Consider the following 24,647-nt stretch of genomic DNA (forward strand, 5'->3'; position numbering starts at 1 on the left):
GTAAGAAGCTCAGAGCCTTTCCTGCTCTGGCATTCATGCAATGGAGAATGCTGGAAGCTGTGATCTGCTGTGACAGGGGCAGGCTGCTGGCCCAGAAGGAAGAGTTCTAGAAAGCTGGGCCTCGTGGAGGGGTACTCTGAATACCTGACATGTGGAGGGCTTGGCGGGTTCAGGCATCACCTCACTGCATGATGCTCAGACTCATCAGGGCATCAGTCTTCATCAGGAAGAGATAAGCAATGAGAAACCCAGGGTAGCTGCAGGAACCAAGACCCCACAGGACAGACTCCAGGACCCAAACCCCCAAACAGACTCCACTGAATGGAAACCTAGTAGGGAAGGGTGGTTGCCAACGGGTGGGCACATGGACAGGAGCTTTTTGGGGGAGAAGTAAAAAAGGGGCAGAGAGGATCAAAAAGGTGACAAAGGGCAGAGGACAAGGCAGTGGGGAGAGATGCTAAGGGAGAAAACCTACTCTGCAGACTTCCAGAAATGTCCAGGGTGAGATAGGCGGCGGTTTCGCTTTGGCAGTTTCTCCAGCATGTCCATGAGCTTGGTGAAGGTAGGTCTCTCTTCTTGTTCAAAGGCCCAGCAGAAGAGAAGAATGTCCTAAATGAAACCAATGTGTGGCGATTACACATAAATGGTGACTTTTTGATTACTCTTTGGCATCACATTTGGTCCGCCAATTTGTCCATTCATCTGTCCCATTTCCATATTCCTCCATCATCCATCCATCCATCCATCCATCCAGCATGTATCTACACATCTACCCATCCATATCAATTCACCCTTCCATCTTTCATCCATCCATCCACCCATATATCATCCATCCATCCATTCATCCACTCATCCACCCATCATGCATGCATCTATACATCCACCCATCTATATCAATTCACTCCTTCATTCTTCATCATTCATTATCTATCCATCCATTCATCCATCCATCCATCCATCCATCCATCCATCCATCCATCCATCACCATCCATCCATCCTTCTTCCCATGTATTTTCTGAGCCCAAATAACAACCAGGTAAGCTCTATTCTAGAAGGTCTAGGATACACTGAGATCAACAATACTTCCCAAACAGTTTCTTGACATTTTTCTTAACAGAAGGGATAAAAGGGAATCCTGGGGTCTCCATCCATATCTCAATACTATAAGAGCCCTTCAAAGTCAGAGAAGAAAAGTTACTTTTAGTAATCTCTTCATCACCTAGGTGCAAGTAATCCTTAAAAACATAACATATAATTACTCCTTCTCTGACTTGTGTGTCTTCTGATCAAAAGAGAGGATTCTTCCTGCTGTGTTTTAGAGGAAGATTGTTAATATATACCCAGGCTTCTCTGTTTCTGTATGTCTTGTTCTGAGTTAGATAATGCCTTAAATTATTATGTAGATGCAAATAAAATTAGAACCATTAATATTTGTGATGTTTTAATTCATATCTTTTAAAAATAGCAGAAAAAGAGGGATATATGGGTTCTACCTAACTCAGCAACCCATAGTCAGGAAAAACCTGACCACGTGTTACTGTGCCCCTGGTGGCAGGTACCTGAAATTGCAGGCACAGTGCAGCAGCCTTGCCTTTTAAGCTTCAAACTGCTGTTTGACAAGGTTGCGATGCATATTTTTTCGGTCACCCTATGGGAAAGCATTTGTAACCTTAACACATAGTAAAAAGAAGGCCTATGACTGTGTCTGTGTCTCCCCTCATCCCCCAGGTCTGGCCCTATCTTGGGACTTACCGAGATTTCTTTTCCCATGCCAATCTGGCTGAGGTTGGGTTTCATGCCTGTGCCCATTTGCCATATTATTGCCTCTGCCGGTTGGGTCTTGAAAGGCCATTCCCTGGCGTGGAGTTCATACCAAATTGTGCTGTTGGCAGACGTTGTTAAAGGGGTGTTGGTGTGGTGTGTCACTTGCAATCTTGTACCTCCATTATTAACACACACCCACCCAGCCAGCCTCCTGGCACCCATTCTTCTCCCCAGTTTCTTCCTCATGGGGTAGGTATTTTGCCACGTGGGACACACCTAAAGCTTTCTTAATGTCTTAGAAGTCATGTTTATCCCAGGATATCTTCTAATGAATAGTTAAATACAATGTGATTAGGATCTTTGTCCCTAATTCTACTTGCAATGATTCTAGAAAATCATTGCAAATAAATAATTAGGGGTACAAAAGTTTATTTATAAGGATATTCCCAGAGAATTATATATAATATTGGAAAAAAGTAAAAACACAATTGTCCAATAAGAGGAATTGGTTATATGTATTATGTTAAATCCATAAAATAAGATGAAATGCTGTATTACTATAAAAACTTTCAGTGAAATTTTGCTGACATAAAAAATGCTCAGTACATAACCTTAGGTTAAAAAAAAGCAGGATATGAGACTGTATGTAAGGTTTGATATTGCTTTTTAAAAAATCATATGTGTATGAACAAGAGAATAAAGTAAAGCATAGCAAAACGTTAACAATAACTAACTCTGGGTGACAGATTAGGATTTTTTTCTTTTATACTTTTTTTTTTTTTCCCTAAGTATAAACCACCCTGTGGAATGGTGGAAAGAAAAAAAGAGGTTTGAGAGTGACTTGGGTTCAAGTCCTGATTCTATTTATACTAGTAGTATAATAGGGTAGGTTTCCTGGGTATGTCACTTCACTTCTGTGAGTGCAGGTTTTCTTACCTGAGAAATGAGAATAATGATAACATCGCAGTGGAAGGATGTTTATCTGGGACTCTGAATACCAAAACAACTCCATTCTAGGATTATTCTAGAGGGATTTACCACATTATCTTCTGTCTCACAAATCGTGACATTGTAATTAACGGAGAAAGGATTGCTCCAGTGAGTAGCATGTGTCATGAATGGGGTGATGGGCCAGGTGGTGCATAAATGATGCTATGAAGTGTGAATAGCAGTGAGGACCACAGTGGATGAAACGGGATGCTGGGGTGTCACTGAGCTGTACCATGTTGACAGATCTCAGTGCTTTGAGCACAAGATTCCCCAACTTAGGAAACATCGGAAACAATTCTAGATAGTGATCGTTCCTCCACTGTAAGATTTCATGTAAGTTTGCTTTAAAGAACACAAAGCACTCTGCTATCCTCTTTACTGATCAGAGTACTGTGTCAAATAAACTATTGTTAGGGTTTCACTTCAGAGTTACATCTTCCTTCTACCTGACAACCTTATACCTCTGGGGTGGGTAAGGAGTGGTGATGCTCAGGTGTTGGAATGTCAGTTTAGGTGATCAGAAAGCTCTCAAGAGAAGGTACTAAAAGATTATAGTTGTCCTAATAAATGATCATACTTATTGAGTTTTTACTCTGCACTAGACACTACTCTAAGTTTTTTGCGGAGGGAGGTCTATTAAGCATGTCTTTTTATTCTGATGCTTTGACTACTTGGGGCTTTGCTGACCCTGGAGATTCTGCCCCTTCCAGGAATAGCCAATTCCTGGAGATAGTAAAGGGCTCACCTGTGAACACACCTTTCACAGGCTAATCCGATAATCCAGAGCTCACACTCATACTGCCAACTACCTCCTTAATTGGGCTTGCAAGCTCTGGGCCAATATTCCCCAGCCCCTATATGCTATGAGCCTGCTGAAATCATTCAAACGAGTCAATCCTAAGCCTTCTTACCCTGCCTCCCCTGCTCCTTCCCAAGAAAACCACAATAAAGGCTCTTCCCAACATTTTCCTCACATTTCCTCTGCCGCCAGACCAACCCTGGTGCTGCCCTCTGTGGACACTGCATGGTGTGACACGCCCCCTCTGGGAACTGTGAGCAATAAACCATCTTTTCAATGACGACTGTTGGCCTCATGCTGCCTGAATAATAACAAAACCTAAATTTTAAAACAGAAGGCATTATTATTAATATTATCCCCCTTTCATAGATGAGGAAACTGATGCCCAGAAAGGTTGTGTGTCTTTCCCAAGATAACACAGCAAACAGGAAGGGCAGCCAGAAGTTGAACTTAGTCTGTCTGACTCCAAGATGGTGCCAGTAGCCAACGTGCTATACTAGGAAGCTTAGACTCCATCCTATTTAAGAGTCCTTTGTAATCAGGAAAATGCAAAATTTGGGAGGCACAAGCTTGTGCTTGGTGACTGGAGTCTGGTGAAGGAGGCATCAACAGACTCATCCACCACTCATGTGAAAGGGGGAAGGATGTCTTGAGTTATTCCCTGTGCTGGGTACCTTACAAATGTTTTCTCACTCAATTCTTAGAACACCTCGATGGATTTATTATCCTTGATTTACAGTTGAGAGAAATAGGCCTTTGAGTGGCAAAATAAATCCTAAACCCATCGGGGCTCTATGGTTAAAAGCTCCAACTCTAGAGTACAGGATATTCCAGGTGAATCTCAACACCATCATTCATCACTGTAAGGCATGTCACTGAGCCATCTGAAGCCTCAGTTTTCTCACCTGCCAATTGGGAGCAACATGGTATCTGCTTCAAAGGGTGCTTGTAAAAATTCTGTGAGACAGTGCACATAAAAGACTTAACACAGTGCTCAACCCTCTTTAAAAAATTCGTTTTTGTTCTAAGTCATTTCTGAGCACGAGGTTCCCAAGCAACAGGATGCACCTAATTGGCAGGAAACCCAGAGTGCCGGGTCCTTCAGAATTCAGCAGTGTCAGAAATAAAAGCCTCATTAAAACTTCCTTTTAAACCCAACTTTCAAGAGAAACTCACTTTAAGGAAAAAAGAATTGCTGAAGATGAAAACTCCAGCAGAAAACCAATTATTCTGGTACATTTTGTTAATCACATTTTTTTTCTTTTGCTAAATTTACACTAAACTATACCAACATAATTATTGCAATTTGGTTTCAGATAACAATATTAACTAGATAAAGATTTGGGCATAAAATAATCAGGCCGACTGACTTCCTCTAAAGTGGCCCAAGCAACAGATGTTGAGAATTCTGATCTTCCAGAAATATCTCCTCAGGGTTTTTCAGTGAGGATGCAGTGGGGGCCCTTTTCCAAGGAAGACTCTCTGTAACATCTCTCGGTGGTGTTAAGTCTAATTGCACTCATCTGCAGGCCTGCAACTTTCTCAAACAGCTTCCCCAGTGTTATCTCCCCCAGCTATTGCAACCACCTGTGGACAAGATTAGGCAAGGATTTGCATGGTCATGGGAGCCTAGAAGCCTTTCTGGCTATACTTTCTCAGGACACTCTGCCCTGTATCCTGGGACTGTGTCCTGGGCCCTTCTTCTCCTTCTGTACTTCCAAAGACATCTCATTCTGTCTGTGGCTGCAGTTACCTATTTGCTGACAAGTCCTAAACTCCTCTTTTCTATACTAGTCATGTAGAGACAGCTGTGTTTTGGTGGTTGCATTTGTCGTCTCCAAGATAACTCAAACTCACTGTGTCTAAATCTGACCTCTTTGCCTCCCTGGCATGCCCCAACCCTGCTGCACCTCCACGGTCTCCACCTTAGTGAATGATGCCACTCTCCATCTGGTTGCTTAAAGCAGCTATCTAGGCACCACCCAAATTCAATCCATGATCAAGCTCTATTGCTTCCACCTCCTATGTGTGCTTCTGATGTCCATTCTCAGCTTTCATACCCACAGGCTCTGATTCAGTGAAGGCTGCCAGCATTTCCCTGGGTATTGGACACCCGGCTCCCATCCTCTCCTTCTTCATTCCATTCTCTACACAGCAGCCAGAGTGATCTAATTGATCTAAAACTCAATTAGGATTATGTCACTCCCCGTTCCCCCAGAGCTTAATAACCATCAATGGCTCCTTAGTGCACTGAAGATGAAATGAAACCTCCTTAACTCAACCTTTAAGTCCTCGCAGGATTGACTGTGCTTCCCTCTCTAGTATCTTATCTCACCACCCCCAGCCTAATTTTTTCCTGACTCTTCATCCATCAGCTCCCTTTCCTCCCCCAACCCTTCTACATATTCTTCCATGTGGGCAATGTGTTCTTTTATTTTTGCACCTTTTTGCACATTCTTTTGATCTGGAACACCTCACCCTGCCCTTGTACTCAACCTTTAACTTAGGCTCAGGATTATCATCTCCTGGAAGCCCTCCCTGACCTCCCAGATTGGATTTGGTTCCTCTTTTATTCCCACAGTCCTGTGTTTATTCTCAGAATAGCAGTTATACTTTGCTAAAGTTGAATGTTTCCTTATCTGCTTTCCACTAGAAAGAGAGAGTAGGGGCCTCTGGTGGTTTTAATATGTCCAGTATATTCTTTGATACTCCATCATGTACAAGATAGAGCTTAATTCTCCTCCCCTTAGGTGTGGACTGGATTTGGCAACTTGCTTTTAACAAACAGAATATGGTAGAAACAATGATATGCAAATTTATGAGACTAGATCATAAATGACAATGAGGCTTGTAGCCACCACGCTGTGAAGTCATTCAAGCAGCCTATACACAGGCCTAAGGGTTGAGGAACTGAGGCCTCCTTCCAACAGCCGTGCGAGTGGGCCACCATGGAACTGGATCCCCAGCCTGGTGAGCCTTCAGATGAGACCACAGCCCTAGCCAATATCTTGACTGCAACCTCATAAAAGCCCACTCAGAACCACTCAGCTAAGCCATTCCCAAATTCTTGACCACAGAAACTTAAGATAAGAAATGTTTTCAGTGGCTAAGTTTTGGCATAATTTGTTATGCAGTCATAACTAATACAACACTGAGTCTTGTGTCCCCTGCATCTGCTACAATCCTAGCACATAGCAGGCAGTCAACAAATAGCTACTGAATAAGTAAATGAGTTGGGTAACTTGTTATGGCCACATAATCCATTGGAAACCAGGCACACAAGTTTGTTAGGGTCATTCTTTCTAGTATACCCTACTCAGATTCCTCCATTCTCACCCCAAAATCCAGCCACCTTGGCCCTGTAGACAGGTACACCCTGGCCCTTCCAAAACCATTGAAAGACTTGAGAAGTGCCCCTCTGCCCAGGCTGTGGCTCTCAATGGCCAGGGAAGGGCCCACTTACCCAAGGGCAAAGACGTCAGAGTGCTTGGAGAAGGGGAGCTTATCCTCCTCTGTGTCGGGGGACAGCTGGCGGATGATCTCTGGTGCCAGGTGGCACAGCCAGCCATTCTGGATGCGCAGTTTGTCCTCCCGTCTGGAGAAGCAAAGCACAGGATGAGCTCTGTTTCATAGCCCAGGGAGGACCAGCCCCCCTGGCACTGACCCCATGTCTCTGGAGCCATCTCTGCTGCTCTTCTTGCTTCCCCCATTGAGCACTGCCTGACCACCTACTGGAGGCAGAAACCTAGTAGGAGGTACAAGGAAGGCTGCTCTAAAGAAACACTCAGGATCCAAACCATCATTGAATTCCGTTGCCTCTGAGGCACCCACCTTCTTGCCCATCTTCATTCAATGACACTGTGGATTCTTGCTATTCATGGCAGTTATGTTCTATAAAGTCACTGGAACATGGAATTAGTAGAATACTGAATCATTGCTCCTGGGGAAATATGTACACATGCACACATCCCTCACATAGTTTATAATTTTAACCCCTGAAAACAACTTATCCTAATAGATTCTGTTTTATTTTACATAATAGACTATGAGGCTCAGAAGTGTTAAGTGACTTGTCTGAGGCAACCCTACTAACAGGTGCCAGAGTTGGGATTCAAATCTCATCCAACTGGCCCCAGAGCTGCAGCGTCTTATGCTACCCTGTGCTGCCCACTCTGGCTCAATCTCTGTCCTCAAGGCTTCTCTGTATGAGACCAAAACAGAGGCAGAGCATCCTTTGTTTGACCTAAGCTGGGAACATGTGCATCGGGCAACTCAGAGTTTTCCCTACTCTGCAGGTCCGTGAATAACTGTGAAAGTGCTGTGAGTATTCATTGGGGGATTACAAATACATTTCAGTAATCCACAAATAATGATAATCTACTGTTTTTCCATCACCTATGATGCCTAGGTTCTGCGCTTGGCACGGAACAAGACTGACAAGGTCCCTTCCCTCCTGGAGCTTGCACTTTGGTAGGGAAGGGAGACAATAAATGAGTTCAATAAATAAGAAAAACTAAAGATCGTGATAAGCATTGTACAAATAAATAAAATAGAGGATGCATCAAAGACAAGACAGATCTTACTGCAGGTAAACTGTGAGCTAGGATCTATGTGACATAAAGGATCCAGCTATGTGAACAAGGAGAATATCTAGGCAGAAGGAGAAGCTAGGACAAAGTTCCAACAAGGGCCCCATTCAGGGTGTTCCAGAACCCTAAAGAACCCCAGTGTAATTGGAACACATCATCCCATCCTATGTATCAAAGTGTATACAACCACCTCCTTGCTGATGGGCCTTGGGCGGGCGGTTCCCTCTTCCACCATTATGAACAATGCTGCCATGAACATCTTTGGGTAGGTACTGGGAATATCTCCCTTCACCCACATTAATTTATTCCTTAGGTAAATTCTTAGATGTGGAAGGAGGCTGGCTCCCTTCTTTCACTGGAAGTCCTTAGCAAGGCAGAGCTTTCCAGGCGGGTCCGAAATCTAAGCAGACCCCGTCTGAGATCTTCATTGACTCGAGACTCCTAGGAACTGGCTCATTAACACAGGGGAAGTGAGCAGTCGGGGGGAGAGGGGGTGCATATCTTGAATCATCATTAACAGTGAGGTCACGTAGGATGACACCCTCTAGCATGAAGGTCTCTGTGGGGACCTGGGGCTGGCTAGATTCTTCCAGGGAGAGTTTCTGAGATGCAGAAGTTGTGACATGTTGCTCTCTCAAATGCACTCATTCATATCCCATAATCATGATTTTTGCCATATCTAAATACCTTCAAGAGCAGCATTGTACAATAGAACTTTCCATTATGACAGAAATGTCCTCTATATGGCCCAATGTGGCAGCCACTAACCACCATAACTATCAAGCACTTGAAATGTGGCTTACAACTGAAGAACTAAACTTTAAATTTTTTTTTTTTTTTTTAATTTTAGAGATAGGGTCTGCTGAGATAGCCTGTCAATCACCCAGGCTAAAGTACAGAGGTGAGATCATAGCTCATGGAAGCCTTGAAGTCCTGGCCTCAAGTGACCCTCCCATCTTCAGCCTATGAAGTAGCTGGGATTACAGGCACGAGCAACCGCACCCTGCTAATTTTATTTTATTTTTCGAGGAGATGTGGTCTTGCTATGTGATCTTGCTATCTTGCCTAGGCTGGTCTCAAACTCCTGGTCTCAAGGGACCCTCCAGCCTCAGCCTCGCAAAGCATTAAGATTATAGGCATGCGCCACTGCTCCCAGCCCTGAACTTTTCATTTTAATTAAAGTTAAATTTACGTAGCCACATCTGGCTAGTGGCTACCAAACTGGATACCACTCTTCTAGACTATCATGTACTAAGAAATGCATTTTTAACTTAAATATATTTTAATAGGTCACTCTTTAGTGTGGCCATAAATGGAGACTAGTGATTTTCTAATACACGTTAAAATTAAGATAGAAAATGTTTGTTCATGTCCTCCTCCAAATCAACTTGCAGATCAACACCTGTAGAAACACTGGGTGGAGGAAAGATCCCTGAAAGAGACTCCAAGAGTTTGGGGCTCAGGGTTCCAGTACTGCAGTGACATTCACTAGCTGGGTAGGGCTGGGTGTGTCCCATACATGTAGTTCTTTAAGATCTCTTTCATTCCCCCTCCATCTTACACATGAAGGTGGCATTCATTTGCATATACTCAACTTTTTGTAGAACCCAAAACAGGGACTGTAGGAAAGGAAGCATATCTGGGTAACTGCTGCAATCGCAACTCTCAGTTGCATTTGGATGGTGGCTTACCACAGGTATCCCACCCTGGGCCACCCATCCACCTCCTGCATTCCCAGGCTAGGAGCAGACTGGCATGCATGCAACAGAAAAAACTGTGGCCAGGAAGACACCATTAAATTTGTTCTAACTTAGGATTTCTCAACCTTGGCACTATTGACATTTGGGTCTGGGCAATTCTTTGTTGTTGGGGGGCACAGGGGCTGTCCTGGGCATTGTAGGATGTTCAGCAGCATCTCTGACCTCTACTTATTAGAGGCCATTAGCACCCCCCTTCCCCCAATCATGACAACTAAAAATGTCTTCAGACATCATCAAATGTCCCCTGGAGGAGAAAAATTGCCCTGGTTGAGAATCACTGTCCTAATTTACACAAAATAAGGAAATGGTCCAAATCTCAGTGTTTCAGGATTAATAACACATGACTTGCTCCTGCATTCTACACAAAAGACATGATACAACATATCCTGTGCTAGAAACTACTACTCAAACTCACTAGCAAACTCTTGAGTCAGCAGAGTTAAATCAGCTCTTGCTTCTACAATCAGGAACACCCACAGAGGTTGAAGGCTCCATCTGTGCTTACTAGCTATGGAACCTTGAGCAGACCCAAATTTCTATTTTCCCATCTGTAAAATGGGCACATTAATTTGTACTTCACAGAGCTGTTGCAAGGACTAAAATGAGACAGTGCATGGCACAGGACTGTGTCAGCTGCCAGAGCCACACAATTACTGGACATAATCATTACACATGTATATATCTGTTTACGTGTGTGTGTGTGTGTGTGTGTATCTTGAGGACTCAGAAGTGGATTTGAGACTAGAGCCCACAGTAGGAATGTCCTCCATGAAAGTCTTTGGCATAGGCCAGCCAACATTCCCCTGCAATGACTGGGCCACTGGGGGTGGAGTGGGTTGGGGTGCTCCTGCCCGAGGGAAGCTTCTCTGCTCCCATCTTTTTGCAAACACCCCTGCCACCTCTTCCTGACTCACGGGGTCAGCAGAGAACTGGCATTTTGGGGCCAGGGCAGGAGGTGGAATGGTGGCCACGCAAGAGCCATCAGCCTGGGGCCGGTGTGGTAGGGGGCTGGGAGCCAGGCCTGGCACTAACACCCTGTGGTGCCCCATTCCCATGGCGATAGGCCCACTGGTGGCAAACCCAAATCATCTTCATTATGGTTATTATGATTAATAACAGGCTTTGGGAGGCTGGCATGACAGCACTGGCATCTAAAAGGATACCTTTTTTGACGACGGCAGAACAGCTGTATGCTGGAGTCTGTCTGGATGTGCAGAACACACTCACATCACTGGGCCGCTCCATCCCTGCCCCGGGCTGAGGGGTGGTCTCTCCCTGCTGGGCACCAAGGGCTATCCATACCCCAAGCTCTAATAACTGAGGGGAGGGCAGGAGGGCAAGTGACTCCTGCTGAATGCTTACTGTTTGTCAGAGTGCCCATCCCACTTAAGCCTCACAAGCCCACAATCTGAGGGCTATCGTCCTGTTCTGTGGATAAGGAAACGGAGGCTCAAACATTTAAGTGACCTGTCCAAAGGGAGAGAGCTGAGATCTGTTTGAGCACAAGTCTTTAAAACCCCAGGGACTAGGCACCTCACCCCAATTCTACAAGAATTTCTGGAGAGAACCATTAAAAAGCCTGGCTGGGTATGGTGGTGCACACCTGTAAGCCCAAGATCTTGAGAGGGTGAGGTAGGAGGATGGCTCAGAGGTTGAGGCTGCAGTGAGCCGTGATTGCATTACTGCATTCCAGCCTGGGTGACAAAGCAAGAGATCCTGTCTCAAAAAAAAAAAAAAAGAAAAAAGAAAAGAAAAAGAAAAAAAAAAAAAAAAGAAAAATGCTAAACTAAGCCTTCCTCATCTGTATCCCATTTAATCACCAAAACAGCCTTATGAGGTAGGTGCTATTAATTAGTGCCTGCCCCTACTCCTATTTTACAGGTGAGGAAACTGAGGATGGGGAACCCCTAGGTGTGTGTTAAACAAGTTTCTGGAATCTATCTCAAGGTATTATAGACTGAATTTTGTCTCCCCCGAATTTATTATGTTGAACCCCTAACCCTCAATTTGATTGTATTTAGAGATAAAGCCTATAGGGAGGTGATTAAGGTTAAGTGAGGTCATAAGTCTGGGGCCCTAATCCAATAAGATTGGTGTCCTTATAAGAAGAGGAAAGACATCAAAGACCCCTCTCTCTCTCTTTCAGTGCACAGAGAAGAGGCCATATGAGGACACAGTAAGAAGGTGGCCGTCTGCAAGCTGGGAAGAGAGCCCTCACTAGACACTAAATTTGCCAGCACCTTGATCTTGGACTTTCAGCCTCCAAAAACTGTAAGAAAATAAATGTCTGTTATTTAAACCCCTGAGTCTGGTATTGTGTTACAGCAGCCCAAGCTGACTAATACATGCACTCTCTAAGTATTTGCTGACTGGCTGAGTGAATAATGAATGAGAGAACTTCCAGGCCTATCTCCTGAGAGATACTGGCCCTGCTTCCTGCAATGCCCAAAGTCTAGCCAGCTCCCTTCTCTCTCCACTCCTATAATCCAGCCCCCAGGTTGTTGATTAGGGCCATAGATGCCCCTTATTCAAGGGGTGTCTCCTGGCCTCTGGCTGCTGCACTGGGGGCTCCAGGCTGCAATGGGGGCAGTTACCAAAGATGCCTTTGCATAAACAAGAGGGAATAAATGGACCTGAACCCCTGAGGGGACTCTGTGGATCCCTAGAGCTATACTGGATGTATTCATAAATATTGAGGCAAATCCACTACCTGCGAAACGTCCTGGGATTCATGGGACACCCAAGAGTTCTACCTCCATGTCATGGTTTGCAACGTGCTTGCTTTGATAGAACCCACTTGCTACATAAGTTTGATTACCCTGAGACTGCCATGGTGTGAGGAAGCCCAATGTAGTCATGCAGAGAGGCTGCATGAAGAGGGAAAAGCAGGGAGATGAGAGAGACCCCATCGGTCCCCCAGATGTTTCAGCCAGCCCAGCCCAGCTGTGTGAATGAGGAAGCCTTCAGTTGTCTCCAATTTTACCCCCCATCCAATTGTACCTACAGGACAAACTGAGCACAAGAGCTCAGCTGAGCCCAGTCAACTCACAGAACCATGAGGGATGACAATATCTTGTTTTAAGCCACTAAGTTTTGAGATGGTTCATTGCAGCATAATATGTAACTGGAACAAGGATAAAAGCATAAGAAGTCATTGATGGCTACGTGTGGGTGGCCGGGAAATGTGAATTTCTTGTTGGGAGATGTTGCTGAGGGCACTCCCTGGGTTTGTGTTGACAACCTGGCTGGGGCAGGGGTGGGAGGGGCTGCTGTCTGGACAAGCAGACTGGAAGCCACATTGCCCTTGACTTGGTTGAACTAACTTCCTGGTTGACATTGGGTCTCTATGAATGAGCTAAAGGAAGGGATGCCCAAGGCATTCCATTCCATTCCATTCCATTTCTTTTTCTTCCTCTTCTCCTTGTGGCTTCAGAAAACTGAGTCTAAAGGCAGAAAATCAGAGGTCCTGCACCCCTTTTCTCCACCGCAGGGAGAAGCCACTGGTGAGGAGAAAGGGAGAAGTGTGGACATGCCACCAGGAGGGAAGAATGTCTGCTTTTTATAAAAGCCCAGAAGCAAGTTAGAGAAAACTCTTACTGGGCCTCCTTTTGTCTTGATGCAAATACTTGGGTTTACAGTGAAGTCACCCACCATTGCATCCTTGCAGTTCCCCTGGGACACTGGGAAACTGGGAAGGGTATGAGTTCCCTGCCAGCGAACCAGGAACTTAATTGCTGCAGGGGAGTCAGAGGGAAGCAGGGATTCTACACGGTCTTGCCCTCCTGGGCTTCTTGGGTTCCAAACTGGAGGGACTCTCTCCAGTACCTCTTGATATATTTATATATTTACTGCCTACTTACTGCTTTAGGGACTACAGATAGTTTTGTAGACTATGGTTAATCTTTCCTGGGTGGAGTAAAATCTGAAAAAGAAACTTAAGCATCTGTTTGGTCCTCATCACACAGAAACAGCTAGGTTAAGTTTTGTCAAATTCCAAATGGTCCGACTTATAACAGATTCAAGGTATCGTACTGCACAAACAAGATTCACTTTGTTGGGGTCCCTGTGGCATTCCTCAAAAAAAAAAAAAAAATCAGTGGTTCTCAAAAGCAGCTGAAACGGAAGTAAAATGAGAGAAACTGTGGGCTTTCTGAAGAGATGCACCATTCGTTACAAAATGCAGGATTACAAAAAGCATGCAGAGGTTTAGGTTTAAAATGAGAGCAAGAGTGAGAGAGACAGCGAGAGAGCGAGACAGAGAGAGAGAGCACAGTTCAAATTAAAAGTCACAAGGGTAGACTTTCTGAATTATGGGTTATCTGAGATCAAGCTGGTTTTCACGTGGCCAATTCAATGCGGCTTGCTCTAGGGTGAGTAGTGGCTGAGAGTTAATTACTTAACAACGTTAATGATTCTCCTGGGTGATACTGGGAGGTATATGCAAATTAATACTAATTACAACAACTCAGCAGCAGCTACCCTTTGTGGAGCTTTTGAGGTGCATCGGGCATTGGGTGGATGCTCGATGCTTGTTCTCATTTTATCCTCACAGGAACTGATTGAGGAAGACATCATCAAACCTACCACTTTTCTTGCAGACAAGGACACTAAAGTTCAGAGACGTTGTTCGACTTGATTAAAGTCGCATTTAATAAGTGGAAGGGCTGTGTCAGGCCATGGTTGCCTCTGACTTTAAACCCTTTGCTGTTAACTGTACTCTTCCTGTACTAAAATCAATTAATTCCTAAGAAAACTTTGAGCAAGGCCTCTTGGGTGATCTCAACTTCCAGGTGAGTACTTAGGGTTAGAGGAGAGCCCTCCAGTTAAATCCAAGGGTAGGGGCTTTGAAAGATCTGGGGATGCTCTGTGTCCAATCACACACACTCAAAGGTGAGCAAGGTGCTGGCCTCCCCACGGGGAAACACGGCATGGCCTTGGCATCCTGCATCAGTAGAGCAGCCGACCCACTCAGCTCAGCAACCTCAGGCCCAACCCTGAGTCTAGGTCACTAAAGCCATTTGGACTAACTTCCCATTTCCTGACCATCATCTGTTAGGAAACTCTCCGGGTGCTCCCACCGCCTCTCACCTGCCAGCCTGCAGCACCCCAGAAATGCTGAAGAGTCCAAAGTCCGTGATGACCACTTTGCCGTTGTCGTAGAAGACATTCTTTGACTTGAGGTCCTTGTGTAGGATTCCCTTGGCGTGGAGGTAGCCCATGCCCTGCAAGAAGCAAGGAACAGGGAGTTGCCAGAGAACAACCTAAGAGCTCGCTGCCACCCTGGCTTGAGTTCACATCCCTTGTCCTGAAGACTTGGCTCCCTAATGGGACCACACTCAACAGTGGCAGGGCCTGGGTCTGACCATGGGTCCTGGGGGAGAGGTCGGGGAAGGCATGGCAGGCAGGAACAGGCAGGGCCCCCAAGACACAAATCCATTGCCACTCTCAGACCACAGAAAGGCCATCCCCACTTGCTCATGTGATTCCTGAAGAAGAAGCAAAAGAGATCCCTAGGGAAAGGAATTCAACCAACCATTTTCATCCACTTCCCCTTTAAAGACTAACTCTTCTGCAAGACTACATAGTCAGACCTACTTAACCTATGCTGCTGCAGAAGGCACTGAGTTCCTACAGAGATGCTCATAACTGCTCATTAAGAACAGAGAAGAGTCTATTGGAAGCCTCGTTCAAGGGCAAACATCTAGAGTGGCAGTGGTTTCTTTCTTTTTGCCTTTGTGAGCAGTCACATCGTTCCTCTTACAGCTTGGTCCTAACACCTCCAAATGAGAAATGAAAGCTTGAGTACAACTAATAAGGCACCTGCCAGAAAACACAGGATGTTCTTGTTTGTTTTAATCCAAAACAACACCCAACAATTTGATGTTTCCCTAGCAGCAGTGGAGAGAGAGATGGTTTCCACTCATGGGAGTTCAAGGCCTCAAGGGATGGTGGATCCTAACCAAGAGGGCTGAATAGCTTGTATGTGACCCCTGGTCCTTGCATAGGTCCAAGTACCATAGCAATGAGACACCAGATGGAAACCAACCATTGGTGGATAGTTCCTACAGATCGTATCGAGGCAGAATTCTTACTTACACATGGCCTGGCATTTTTCAGGTCAAGTCTAATTTCTTTTAAGTCCAGATTGGTAGTCTGAAATCCAACCATGAATGTTAGGAGTCCTGGGGTTGGGGGGCTTCTCTGGGGGAAACTGGGTCTTTCTGAGATTTAGGTAGGAGGCCCTAGAGCCGACAGTACCTTCACAATTTCTTGAGCAATCTGCCTGGTTTTGTTGACATCCAAGACGATTTTGGCGTCCCTCACGACAGAATAGAGCGTCCGTCCCTTACAGAGGCTGAAAAGCAAAAGGACAAGATAAATTAATGGCAGTCGTTCAGAAGAGGGTGACCCATGACAGTTACTTCAAGTGACAAATGATGGAAGAGACACGTGGACACACCACTATTGTGCTTATGAGATAATAAGTCTGGGACTGGACTTCAGATCTGGTTCTGGGATGGAGATCTGGGAGGAAGTTCTTGTAGATTCTTTAGAAACTTGGCCAACGTGGCTGACCGACAAGGACACCCACAGAATCTAGCCTAGTCCAGAAATGGGTTTGCCACGTCCAGTCCATCCCAGAGGCTCACAGGTGGAAAGCAGCACATAAATCAACAACTTCTGGGTCCTCAGACGCCACTCAGACAGCATTCTGTTGGCCATTCACGCCAGCTGCATGCACTTGCCAGGAGTCAGTGTGTGAGGACAGTGATGAAAGACCTGTAAAGTGGTGGCTGATGTGTATTAAGTATCATCAGCAAACGATGCAGTCAATTGTTTGGACGGGGATGTGTAAACACCAGTAATACCACCCCCAAACCAGACGCCTGTCTAGATAGTTTTTCAAACTATTTTCAGCCTCATTGAGTTCATTTCCAGGACCAGTAGTTTAAGATGAATGACAGGATGAAAAAGGACATTATGCAGTGAAAGTAACACCTTCTCATTTAGTCGCCTGTATGCTCATCCGTCCCGTTCCTCTGCAGTGAGTCCAATCCCCAGCACGCACAGAACAGGCACCCACAAGCCGTCACTGAATGAATGGATTCTAGATTCATCATAGCACTCTCAGCCCCTAGCACTGTGACTGGCTCAGAGTATGCAATGTGAGCCAAAAGAAGAAAGAATGTCACTGTGAAAATTAATTTTCCATCTCCATCAAAATCACTGTTCGAATCTTCCTCTTTTAACCTATGACGTTATTGCTAAAATACTCCTGGCATTGTGTTCATCCATTTGGTATTTACTGAGCCCTTGTCGTGTACTGGGCTTTGCTGAGATTGTATGTCCTGTGATTGAAGCAAGAACGCTGGTATCAGAGGGATCTCAGCTAGAATCCCAGCTGTGCTCCTTACCTGCTGTCTTGAGATGGGTTACCTCACCTCTCTGGGCCTCAGTTTCCTCATTGACCAAAGGAAACTAATAATACTTAACCCTGTAGTTGAGTATGAGGATTGAATGAAATACAGAGTTGGAAACAGGCCTTGGCATCCAGTGGGAAATATAGCACAGTGGTTAGGAGCATGGGGACTTAGAGTAGGACTAAGGGGTTAGAACCCTGATCTGTCATTTAGTGGCTGTGTGACCTTGGGCGGGTGCATTAACCTCTCTGAGCTTCAGTTTTATTATCTACAAAATGGGGCCAACAGCTCCTGCCTTTCTGAGTTGTCAGGAGAATCACATGAAACCAGGCATGTAAAGGTATAGGCACCTCTCTATGCCTAGTACATTTCATGGTAACTTTCCATGAGATCACTGGCTATTGTAAGAAGTTGTAAGTGATTAACAAAATAGTAAACAGACACACATACACTTGTGCAAATATATAAGTGATATATCTATATACATATCACACTGTTTATCTGTCCACCCATCCGTATACTCTTCTAAAATGCTACTGATAGCCACCCATGATCTTTAACATTTTTTTCTTCATCTGCTTAAGGTGAAGTCCCCAGGTAGCTGACTCACAGAAAGTCTGATTCACGTGTCCAAGGAGGTCACCCAGCCAGCCGGCAGGAGGCAGCCCAGAATGAGTCAGGGCTGACCCCGCATCCCCTAGGTTGCTGTCCCAGGCAGGGCGTTTGCTGTGGCTGCTGGAGCAGAGGTGGAGGAAGGGTGGGCAGAGCAGCCAATTACTCCATGTTGACATTTCAATATTTGAGACCGTGGGCGGATTCCCTCCCCTGGATACTTTGTTCCTGAACAGCCACCTACACTCATCACAGGCCAAAGCCCAGAAATCACCCTCCCCACTGCAGACCGCAGAGCAAATCACCGCCAACAAGGCTCCAAGACTCCCCGGAGTCTCCTGCTCAGGGTAACTGCAGGAAAGTCTCAAGCTTCAGATTTCCACCCCTTGTCTTCTTTCCCTCCTTACGTCATCTTTCCCTTCAGCAGCTACTGGTCTTTGCTTCTCTCACTCCCATATGACCTCAGGAGCTTCTGGAGAAACTACTGCACCAGTTTGGCACAGCTACTCAGGTGAAATATACATACAAATAATAACTTGATATGGTTTGGCTGTGTCCCCACCCAAATCTCACCTTGAATTGTAATAATTCCCACGTGTCAAGATCAGGGCCAGGTGGAGATAATTGAATTATGGGGGCAGTTTTCCCCCTACTGTTCTCCTGGTATTGAATAAGTCTTATGAGATCTGATGGTTTTATACAGGGGAGTTCCCCTGCACAAGCACTCTTGTCTGCTGCCATGTAAGACGTGCCTTTGTTTCTCCTTTGCCTTCCACCATAATTGTAAGGCCTCCCCAGCCATGTGGAACTGTGAGTCCATAAAACCTCTTTCCTTTATAAATTACCCAGTCTCCGGTAGGTCTTTATTAGCAGCATGAAAACGGACTAATACAAATCTACAACGAGCAATTCTTCCTCTAAGTAAGTACCCAACAGATATGAATTCTCATATTCACCCCTACACATGCACTAGAATGTTAACAGCAACCTGTCTGTTGGAATCCCAAACTAGAACCAACCAGCAATGGATTGAATGTTTGTGTCCCCAAATCTGTATGTTGAAATCCTCATCCCAGTGTGATGGTATTAGGAGGTGGGGCTTTGGAAGATAATTAAGTCATGAGGGTGGAGCCTCATGAATGGGATTAGTGCTCTTTTAAAAGGGACTCCAGCCAGTTCTCTCACTCTTTTCCTGCCATATGAGGATACAAGGAGAAGTCAACAGTCTGGAAGACAGCCCTCCCCAGAATCTGCCCATGCTAGCACTGGATTGTTGACTTTTCAGCCTTTGGAACTGTGAGAAATAAATTTCTGTTGTTTCTTTCTTTCCTTTTTTTTTTCTTTTTTTTTTTGAGATAGAGTCTCCCTCTGTCATCCAGGCTGGAGTGCAGTGGCACAATCTTGGCTCACTGCAACCTCTGCCTCCTGGGTTCAAGTGATTCTCCTGACTCAGCCTCCTGAGTAGCTGGGACTACAGGCACAATTTCTGTTGCTTCTAAGCCATCCAGTCTGCAGTACTTTGTCATGGTAGTCCAAACTAAGACGCAACCCAAATGTTCGTCAACAGAAAAGTGCATAAAATATGATATATACATATAACAAAATATGTTCATGCTGCACTATATAAAAATAACCAAACTACTGCTAACTGCAAAAAGTATGGATAAAGCTCACCAACATAATGTTGAGTGAAGGAAGCCTGACACCCAAGACTACTCCATTTATATAAAGTGCATAAGTAAATGAAACTGACCTAGGTGCTGGAAGTCAGCACAGTGATGGCCCTTGTGTGTGTGTGTGGCAGGCAGTGGTGCTGGAAGGAGCATTATTAGGGGGCTGGGGGAAGGCAGTGTTCTGTGTTTTGATTTGGGTGCTGGTTACATGGATACACTTAGTGGAAACTCACTGGGCTGTTCTTTTATGATCTGGATACTTTTGCAGGTATGTTATCCTTCCAAAACATGTTTTAAAAAGTCATAGCCTGGCCAACACGGCAAGACCCTGATTCTACGAAGGATACACAAAAAAACTAGCCATGTGAAGTGGCACATGCCTGTAGTCCCAGCTATTTGGAAGGCTGAGGAGGGAGGATCTCCTGAGTCCAGGAGGCAGAGGTTGCAGTGCATGGTGATTGCACCACCACAATCCAGCTTGGGTGACAGAGTGAGACCCTGTCTCAAAAAAAAAAAAAAAAAGAGTAAGCAGGGAAAGAATTAACAATTAATATAATTAATATATGGTGTTGAAATCTGTAAAAAATGTAAAGCAGCACTGATACCCAAGGTATCCTTTTCTAAAGCCTTTACACAGTGAAGACTATTTGCAGATGGGCAATGTCTACAGAGGAATTTGGGGCTCCAGGCCTGGCTGTGCCCACCTGAGTGTTTATCAAGAGCTAAGCTGGAGAAAAGTTGAAGATGAAAGCTGAGCTTTAAAGATGAGCAGGCGTCAGGCAGATGTCCAGGATGACTGAGGCTAGGATGGTCCCGGCAAGTCAGTTCAAGTGTCCACAGCAACTGCTCTGAGCTTCGAATTCCTCATGACTAATAATGGTGGCCTAAAAGCCACTCGCAGTGTGGGATGTGGGGAAAGGAAGGGAGAAGAGGATGAAAGTTTACTGAGCATGTGCTTGGAACCTAGATCACCTCCATGATTCCTTCTAGCAATGCTGCAACCCCTATATATAATAGCAAACCCTATTATATCTATTTTATGGGTGAGGATATGGACACCCAGAGGCCCAGCTTGTGGATGCATAGCCTTGATGGGAACCCACTCCCAATCTTCTTCCTGTCTTCTCCTCCACTGTGTGGGTGCCCAGTTATCAGACATGATTCTTGAACCACTAATCAGGTATCACAGCTAAGGGAACAGAGGAGCACAAACTGAGTCCAAATCCTGACTCCAGCATTTACTACTTGCTGGGTGACCTTCAGATGTGACTTCAACCTCAGTTTCCATGTCTGTAAAATGGGTCCAGCAGAAGCAATACAGGCTGACATGTCCTGGGCACATTCTATGTGCCAGGCAGCCTAAGGATAAGAGCCCTTACAAAGTGGGTATTCTTGCTGTATCTCATTGATTCCAAATATGCACATTTCTAAAATCAGAATGTGTCCTGCAATCATGCACAGAGCATAGTTTCATTGGCACTGTATTTCTTTCTTTGTAGCACATAAAATAAATGGTGAATATTCTTTTCTTTGAAATGGGGTCTCACTATGTTGTCCAGGCTGGTCTCAAACTCCTGGGCTGAAGTGATCCTCCTGCCTCGGTCTCCCAAAGTGCTGGGATTATAGGCATGAGCCACTGCACCCAGCCTAAATGGTGAATATTCTAATTGAAGGTATCTTCAATGGTTCAATGAAGCATGGTATCAATCTCATTTTATAGATGACAAACTTGAGGCTCAGGGGTTAAGTAGAGCTGGGATGATTTTAATTTAATGTGTAAAAGTTGTATATATTTATTGTGTACTACATGGTGTTTTGATATATGTATATATGTGGAATGGCTAAATGAAGCTATTTCATTTATGCATTATCTCACATTTTTTTGTGTGTGGTGAGAACACTTAAAATCTACTCCCTCAGCAATTTTCAAGCATATAACATATTGTTATTGATTATAATCACCACGATGTTCGATAGATCTCTTGGCTTGTTCCTCCTGTCTAAATGAAGTTCTGTGTCCTTTGATCAAAGTCTCTCTACTCCCCACACTCCCCAGCCTCTGGTAACCACCATTCTACTCAATTTCTATGACTGACTGTTTTAGACTCCACATATAAGTGAGATCATATGATATTTGTCTTTTAATTTATGTATTTATTTTGAGACGGAGTCTTACTCTGTCACCCAGGCTGAAGTGCAGTGGCGCCATCTTAGCTCACTGCAACCTCTGCCTCCTGGGTCCAAGTAATTCTCTTGTCTCAGCCTCCTGAGTAGCTGGGATTATAGGTGCCTACCATCACACCCAGCTAATTTTTGTATTTTTAGTGGAGATGGGATTTCACCATGTTGACCAGGCTGGTCTTGAACTCCTGACCTCAGGTGATCCCCCCCATCTCGGCCTCCCAAAGTGCTGGGATTACAGGCCTGAGCCACCACACCCGGCCGTTATTTGTCTTTTTATGCCTGCCTTATTTCACTTAGCATAATGTCCTCCAGATTCATTCATGTTGTCACACATGATAGGATTTCCTTCTTTTTTTAAGGCTGAATAACATTCCATTGCATTTATATGCCACATTTTCTTGATCCATTCATCTGTTGATGGATTCGGGTTGATTCCATATCTTGGCTATTGTGAAGAGGGTTACAATGAACCAGGGAGCACAGATCTCTCTTCAACATGCTGATTTCCATTCCTTTGGATAAATACCCAATCGTGGAATTGCAGGAACTGGGGTTTTAATGTAGGCCACCTGGATCTGGAGGCTATGTTCTTAAAACCCATCTTTTGCTTCTTAGCAACTTTCTCTGAGTCTCTGGCATGTCATAAGCCCTCAGAAAGTGGTAGCTGTAATGTCACTATCCCCATCGCCTATGGCAATGAAGATTAATGAGGACTGCTGGTAGTACAGTCCATCTGGAGGTCAGAGAAAGTGTTTTAGTGGCTCAATAGTGTATTTAGTACCTCTCTAGCTTCTAGTACACACACGCACATGCACCTCTCGGTATCTCTCTACACCAAAAATCATCTTTCTCCAAGAAGAGGGGCAAGGCCTGGGAATTCCCCATCTTATCTGCAGGTACCCCACCTCTCCCAGCCTGGCCTCAGGCAGTACCCACAAGGCTGCCCTTTGAGCCCCTATCTCAGGTGACACAGAGAGCCTTTGGCTAAGATGGCACTGTGGGTACGAGATGTTTATTATAAACCAACCTAAAAGGGGCTTGTCAGAAACAATGAGATAAAACCATCTAGAAGGTTTGTCTCTGAGGGCCTCTGTCCAGACTGGCTCATTCTGCCAAAACAGTGGCTGGGACAGAAGTCTGGATGCCTGTGGCAGCCATGTCCTTTCCCTCCTGCAAACGCCTCACCACCAAGCCCAGGCACCCGGGCCAGGCGTGAATAGTGGGGAGCAGGGACTTTTCTGGGAGCAGCCACCTCTGAGGACTGACACCCTGGCTCCCAGCCCAGCTCTGTCACCCCAAGCCCCCATGGCCTTGGGGCACACGCATCTCATGGGGGCACAGGCTCTGCCTCTATAACCAGGAGTGTGGTGAACTGAATAATGGTTCCAAAGATGTCCACATCCTAATCCCTGGAGCTGGTGAAAATTTACCCTACATGGCAAAGGGGACTTTGCAGATGTTATTGAGTCATACTCTTGAGATAGACAGATTAGCCAGGTGGGCCAGATGGATGTCACAAAGGTCTTCAAATGCAAAGGGGGAGACAAAAGAGAGAGGCAAAAGGAGATCTGATAGAAGAGGGGGCTGGATGGATGTGATGGGGGAGAAGGACTCAACCCACCATCACTGACTTTGAAGATAGAGGAGGGGGCAACAAGCCGAGGAATGCAGGCAGCCTCTAAAAAGCTGGAAAAGGCAAGAAAACGGATTCTCCCCTAGAACCTCTAGAAGGAGCATAGCCCTGTCAGCATCCCGATTTTAGCTCCATGAGACCCACTTTGGACTTCTGACTTTCAGAACCATGTTCTCGTTGTTTGTTGTTTGAAGCCACTAAGACAGTGGGGCAGTAAGTGCTGCGTCATGAGCAGGTGTGAGGTTGAGATGAAAGCACACAAGTGCTTCGTCCAGTGTCCAGCTACAGCGTCTACTCCTTCACCAGCTGCTCGTATTATCACTAATAATATTACCATGAATATTATTGCTAATAAGATTTTTCTTCCTGAATGATGACAATGGTTCCTCACTGTCTCTCTGGCTTCCCCAATTCATTCTCCATCCGGTACTATGAGCAACTGCTTCAAAACGCAAAACTGATCCGGTCACTCCACTGCTACAACGACTCCACAGCGCTCTCTGGATAGACACCGGAGTCTCCCAGTGCCTGGAGGTCCCATGTAGTCTGTCTCCTACACACCATTTTCCCTCTTCTCATATGACTCTCCCTGTCATTCACGGAGTTCCAATCACACCAGCCCACCTCCGAACCTTTGCCTCTGCCATTTCCTTGGCCTGCAATGCTTTTCCCACTTGCCTCAAAAGCCTCCCATGGCCTCTCCAACTAGGTCACTCCCTCCAGTAGGTCCCTGAAGCACTGTGGACTCTACCTTTGCAACACCTGTTGTAGTTGTAATTGAACAGGTGTTGCCTGGAGCCTATGATGATGAACTGTCTTCCCACTGCAGACTGTAAGCCCTAAGAGGGCAGTTATATGGTTTGACTGTGTTCCTACCCAAATCTCAACTTGAATTGTATCTCCCAGAATTCCCATGTGTTGTGGGAGGGACCCAGGGGGAGGTAATTGAATCATGGGGGTGAGTCTTTCCTGTGCTATTCTTGTGCTAGTGAATAAGTCTCATGAGATCCGATGGGTTTATGAGGGGTTTCTGCTTTTGCTTCTTCCTCATTTTCTCTTGCTGCTGCCATGTGAGACGTGTCTTTCGCCTCCTGCCATGATTCTGAGGCCTCCCCAGTCATGGGGAACAGTAAGTCCAATTAAACCTCTTTTTCTTCCCAGTCTTGGGTAGGTCTTTGTCAGCAGTGCGAAAATGGACTAATACGGGCAGGGACTGGGTTT

General features: G+C 45.3%; 1 protein-coding gene across 1 annotated transcript in view; it reads right to left on the reverse strand.

Moving 5' to 3' along the window:
- KSR2 (kinase suppressor of ras 2) overlaps positions 1-24,647 on the reverse strand; it is a 515,890-nt gene that overhangs the window by 16,121 nt on the left and 475,122 nt on the right. The window contains exons 15-19 of the mRNA XM_008004868.3: positions 16,162-16,258; positions 14,992-15,125; positions 7,018-7,149; positions 1,754-1,883; positions 476-609 (exon numbers count right to left, since the gene is read on the reverse strand). Of these exons, the coding sequence (XP_008003059.1) occupies positions 476-609; positions 1,754-1,883; positions 7,018-7,149; positions 14,992-15,125; positions 16,162-16,258 (627 nt within the window). The remainder of the gene's footprint in view (positions 1-475; positions 610-1,753; positions 1,884-7,017; positions 7,150-14,991; positions 15,126-16,161; positions 16,259-24,647) is intronic.

The sequence above is a fragment of the Chlorocebus sabaeus genome, chromosome 11 (assembly GCF_047675955.1).
Source record: "Chlorocebus sabaeus isolate Y175 chromosome 11, mChlSab1.0.hap1, whole genome shotgun sequence".
Taxonomy (NCBI): Eukaryota; Metazoa; Chordata; class Mammalia; order Primates; family Cercopithecidae; genus Chlorocebus; species Chlorocebus sabaeus.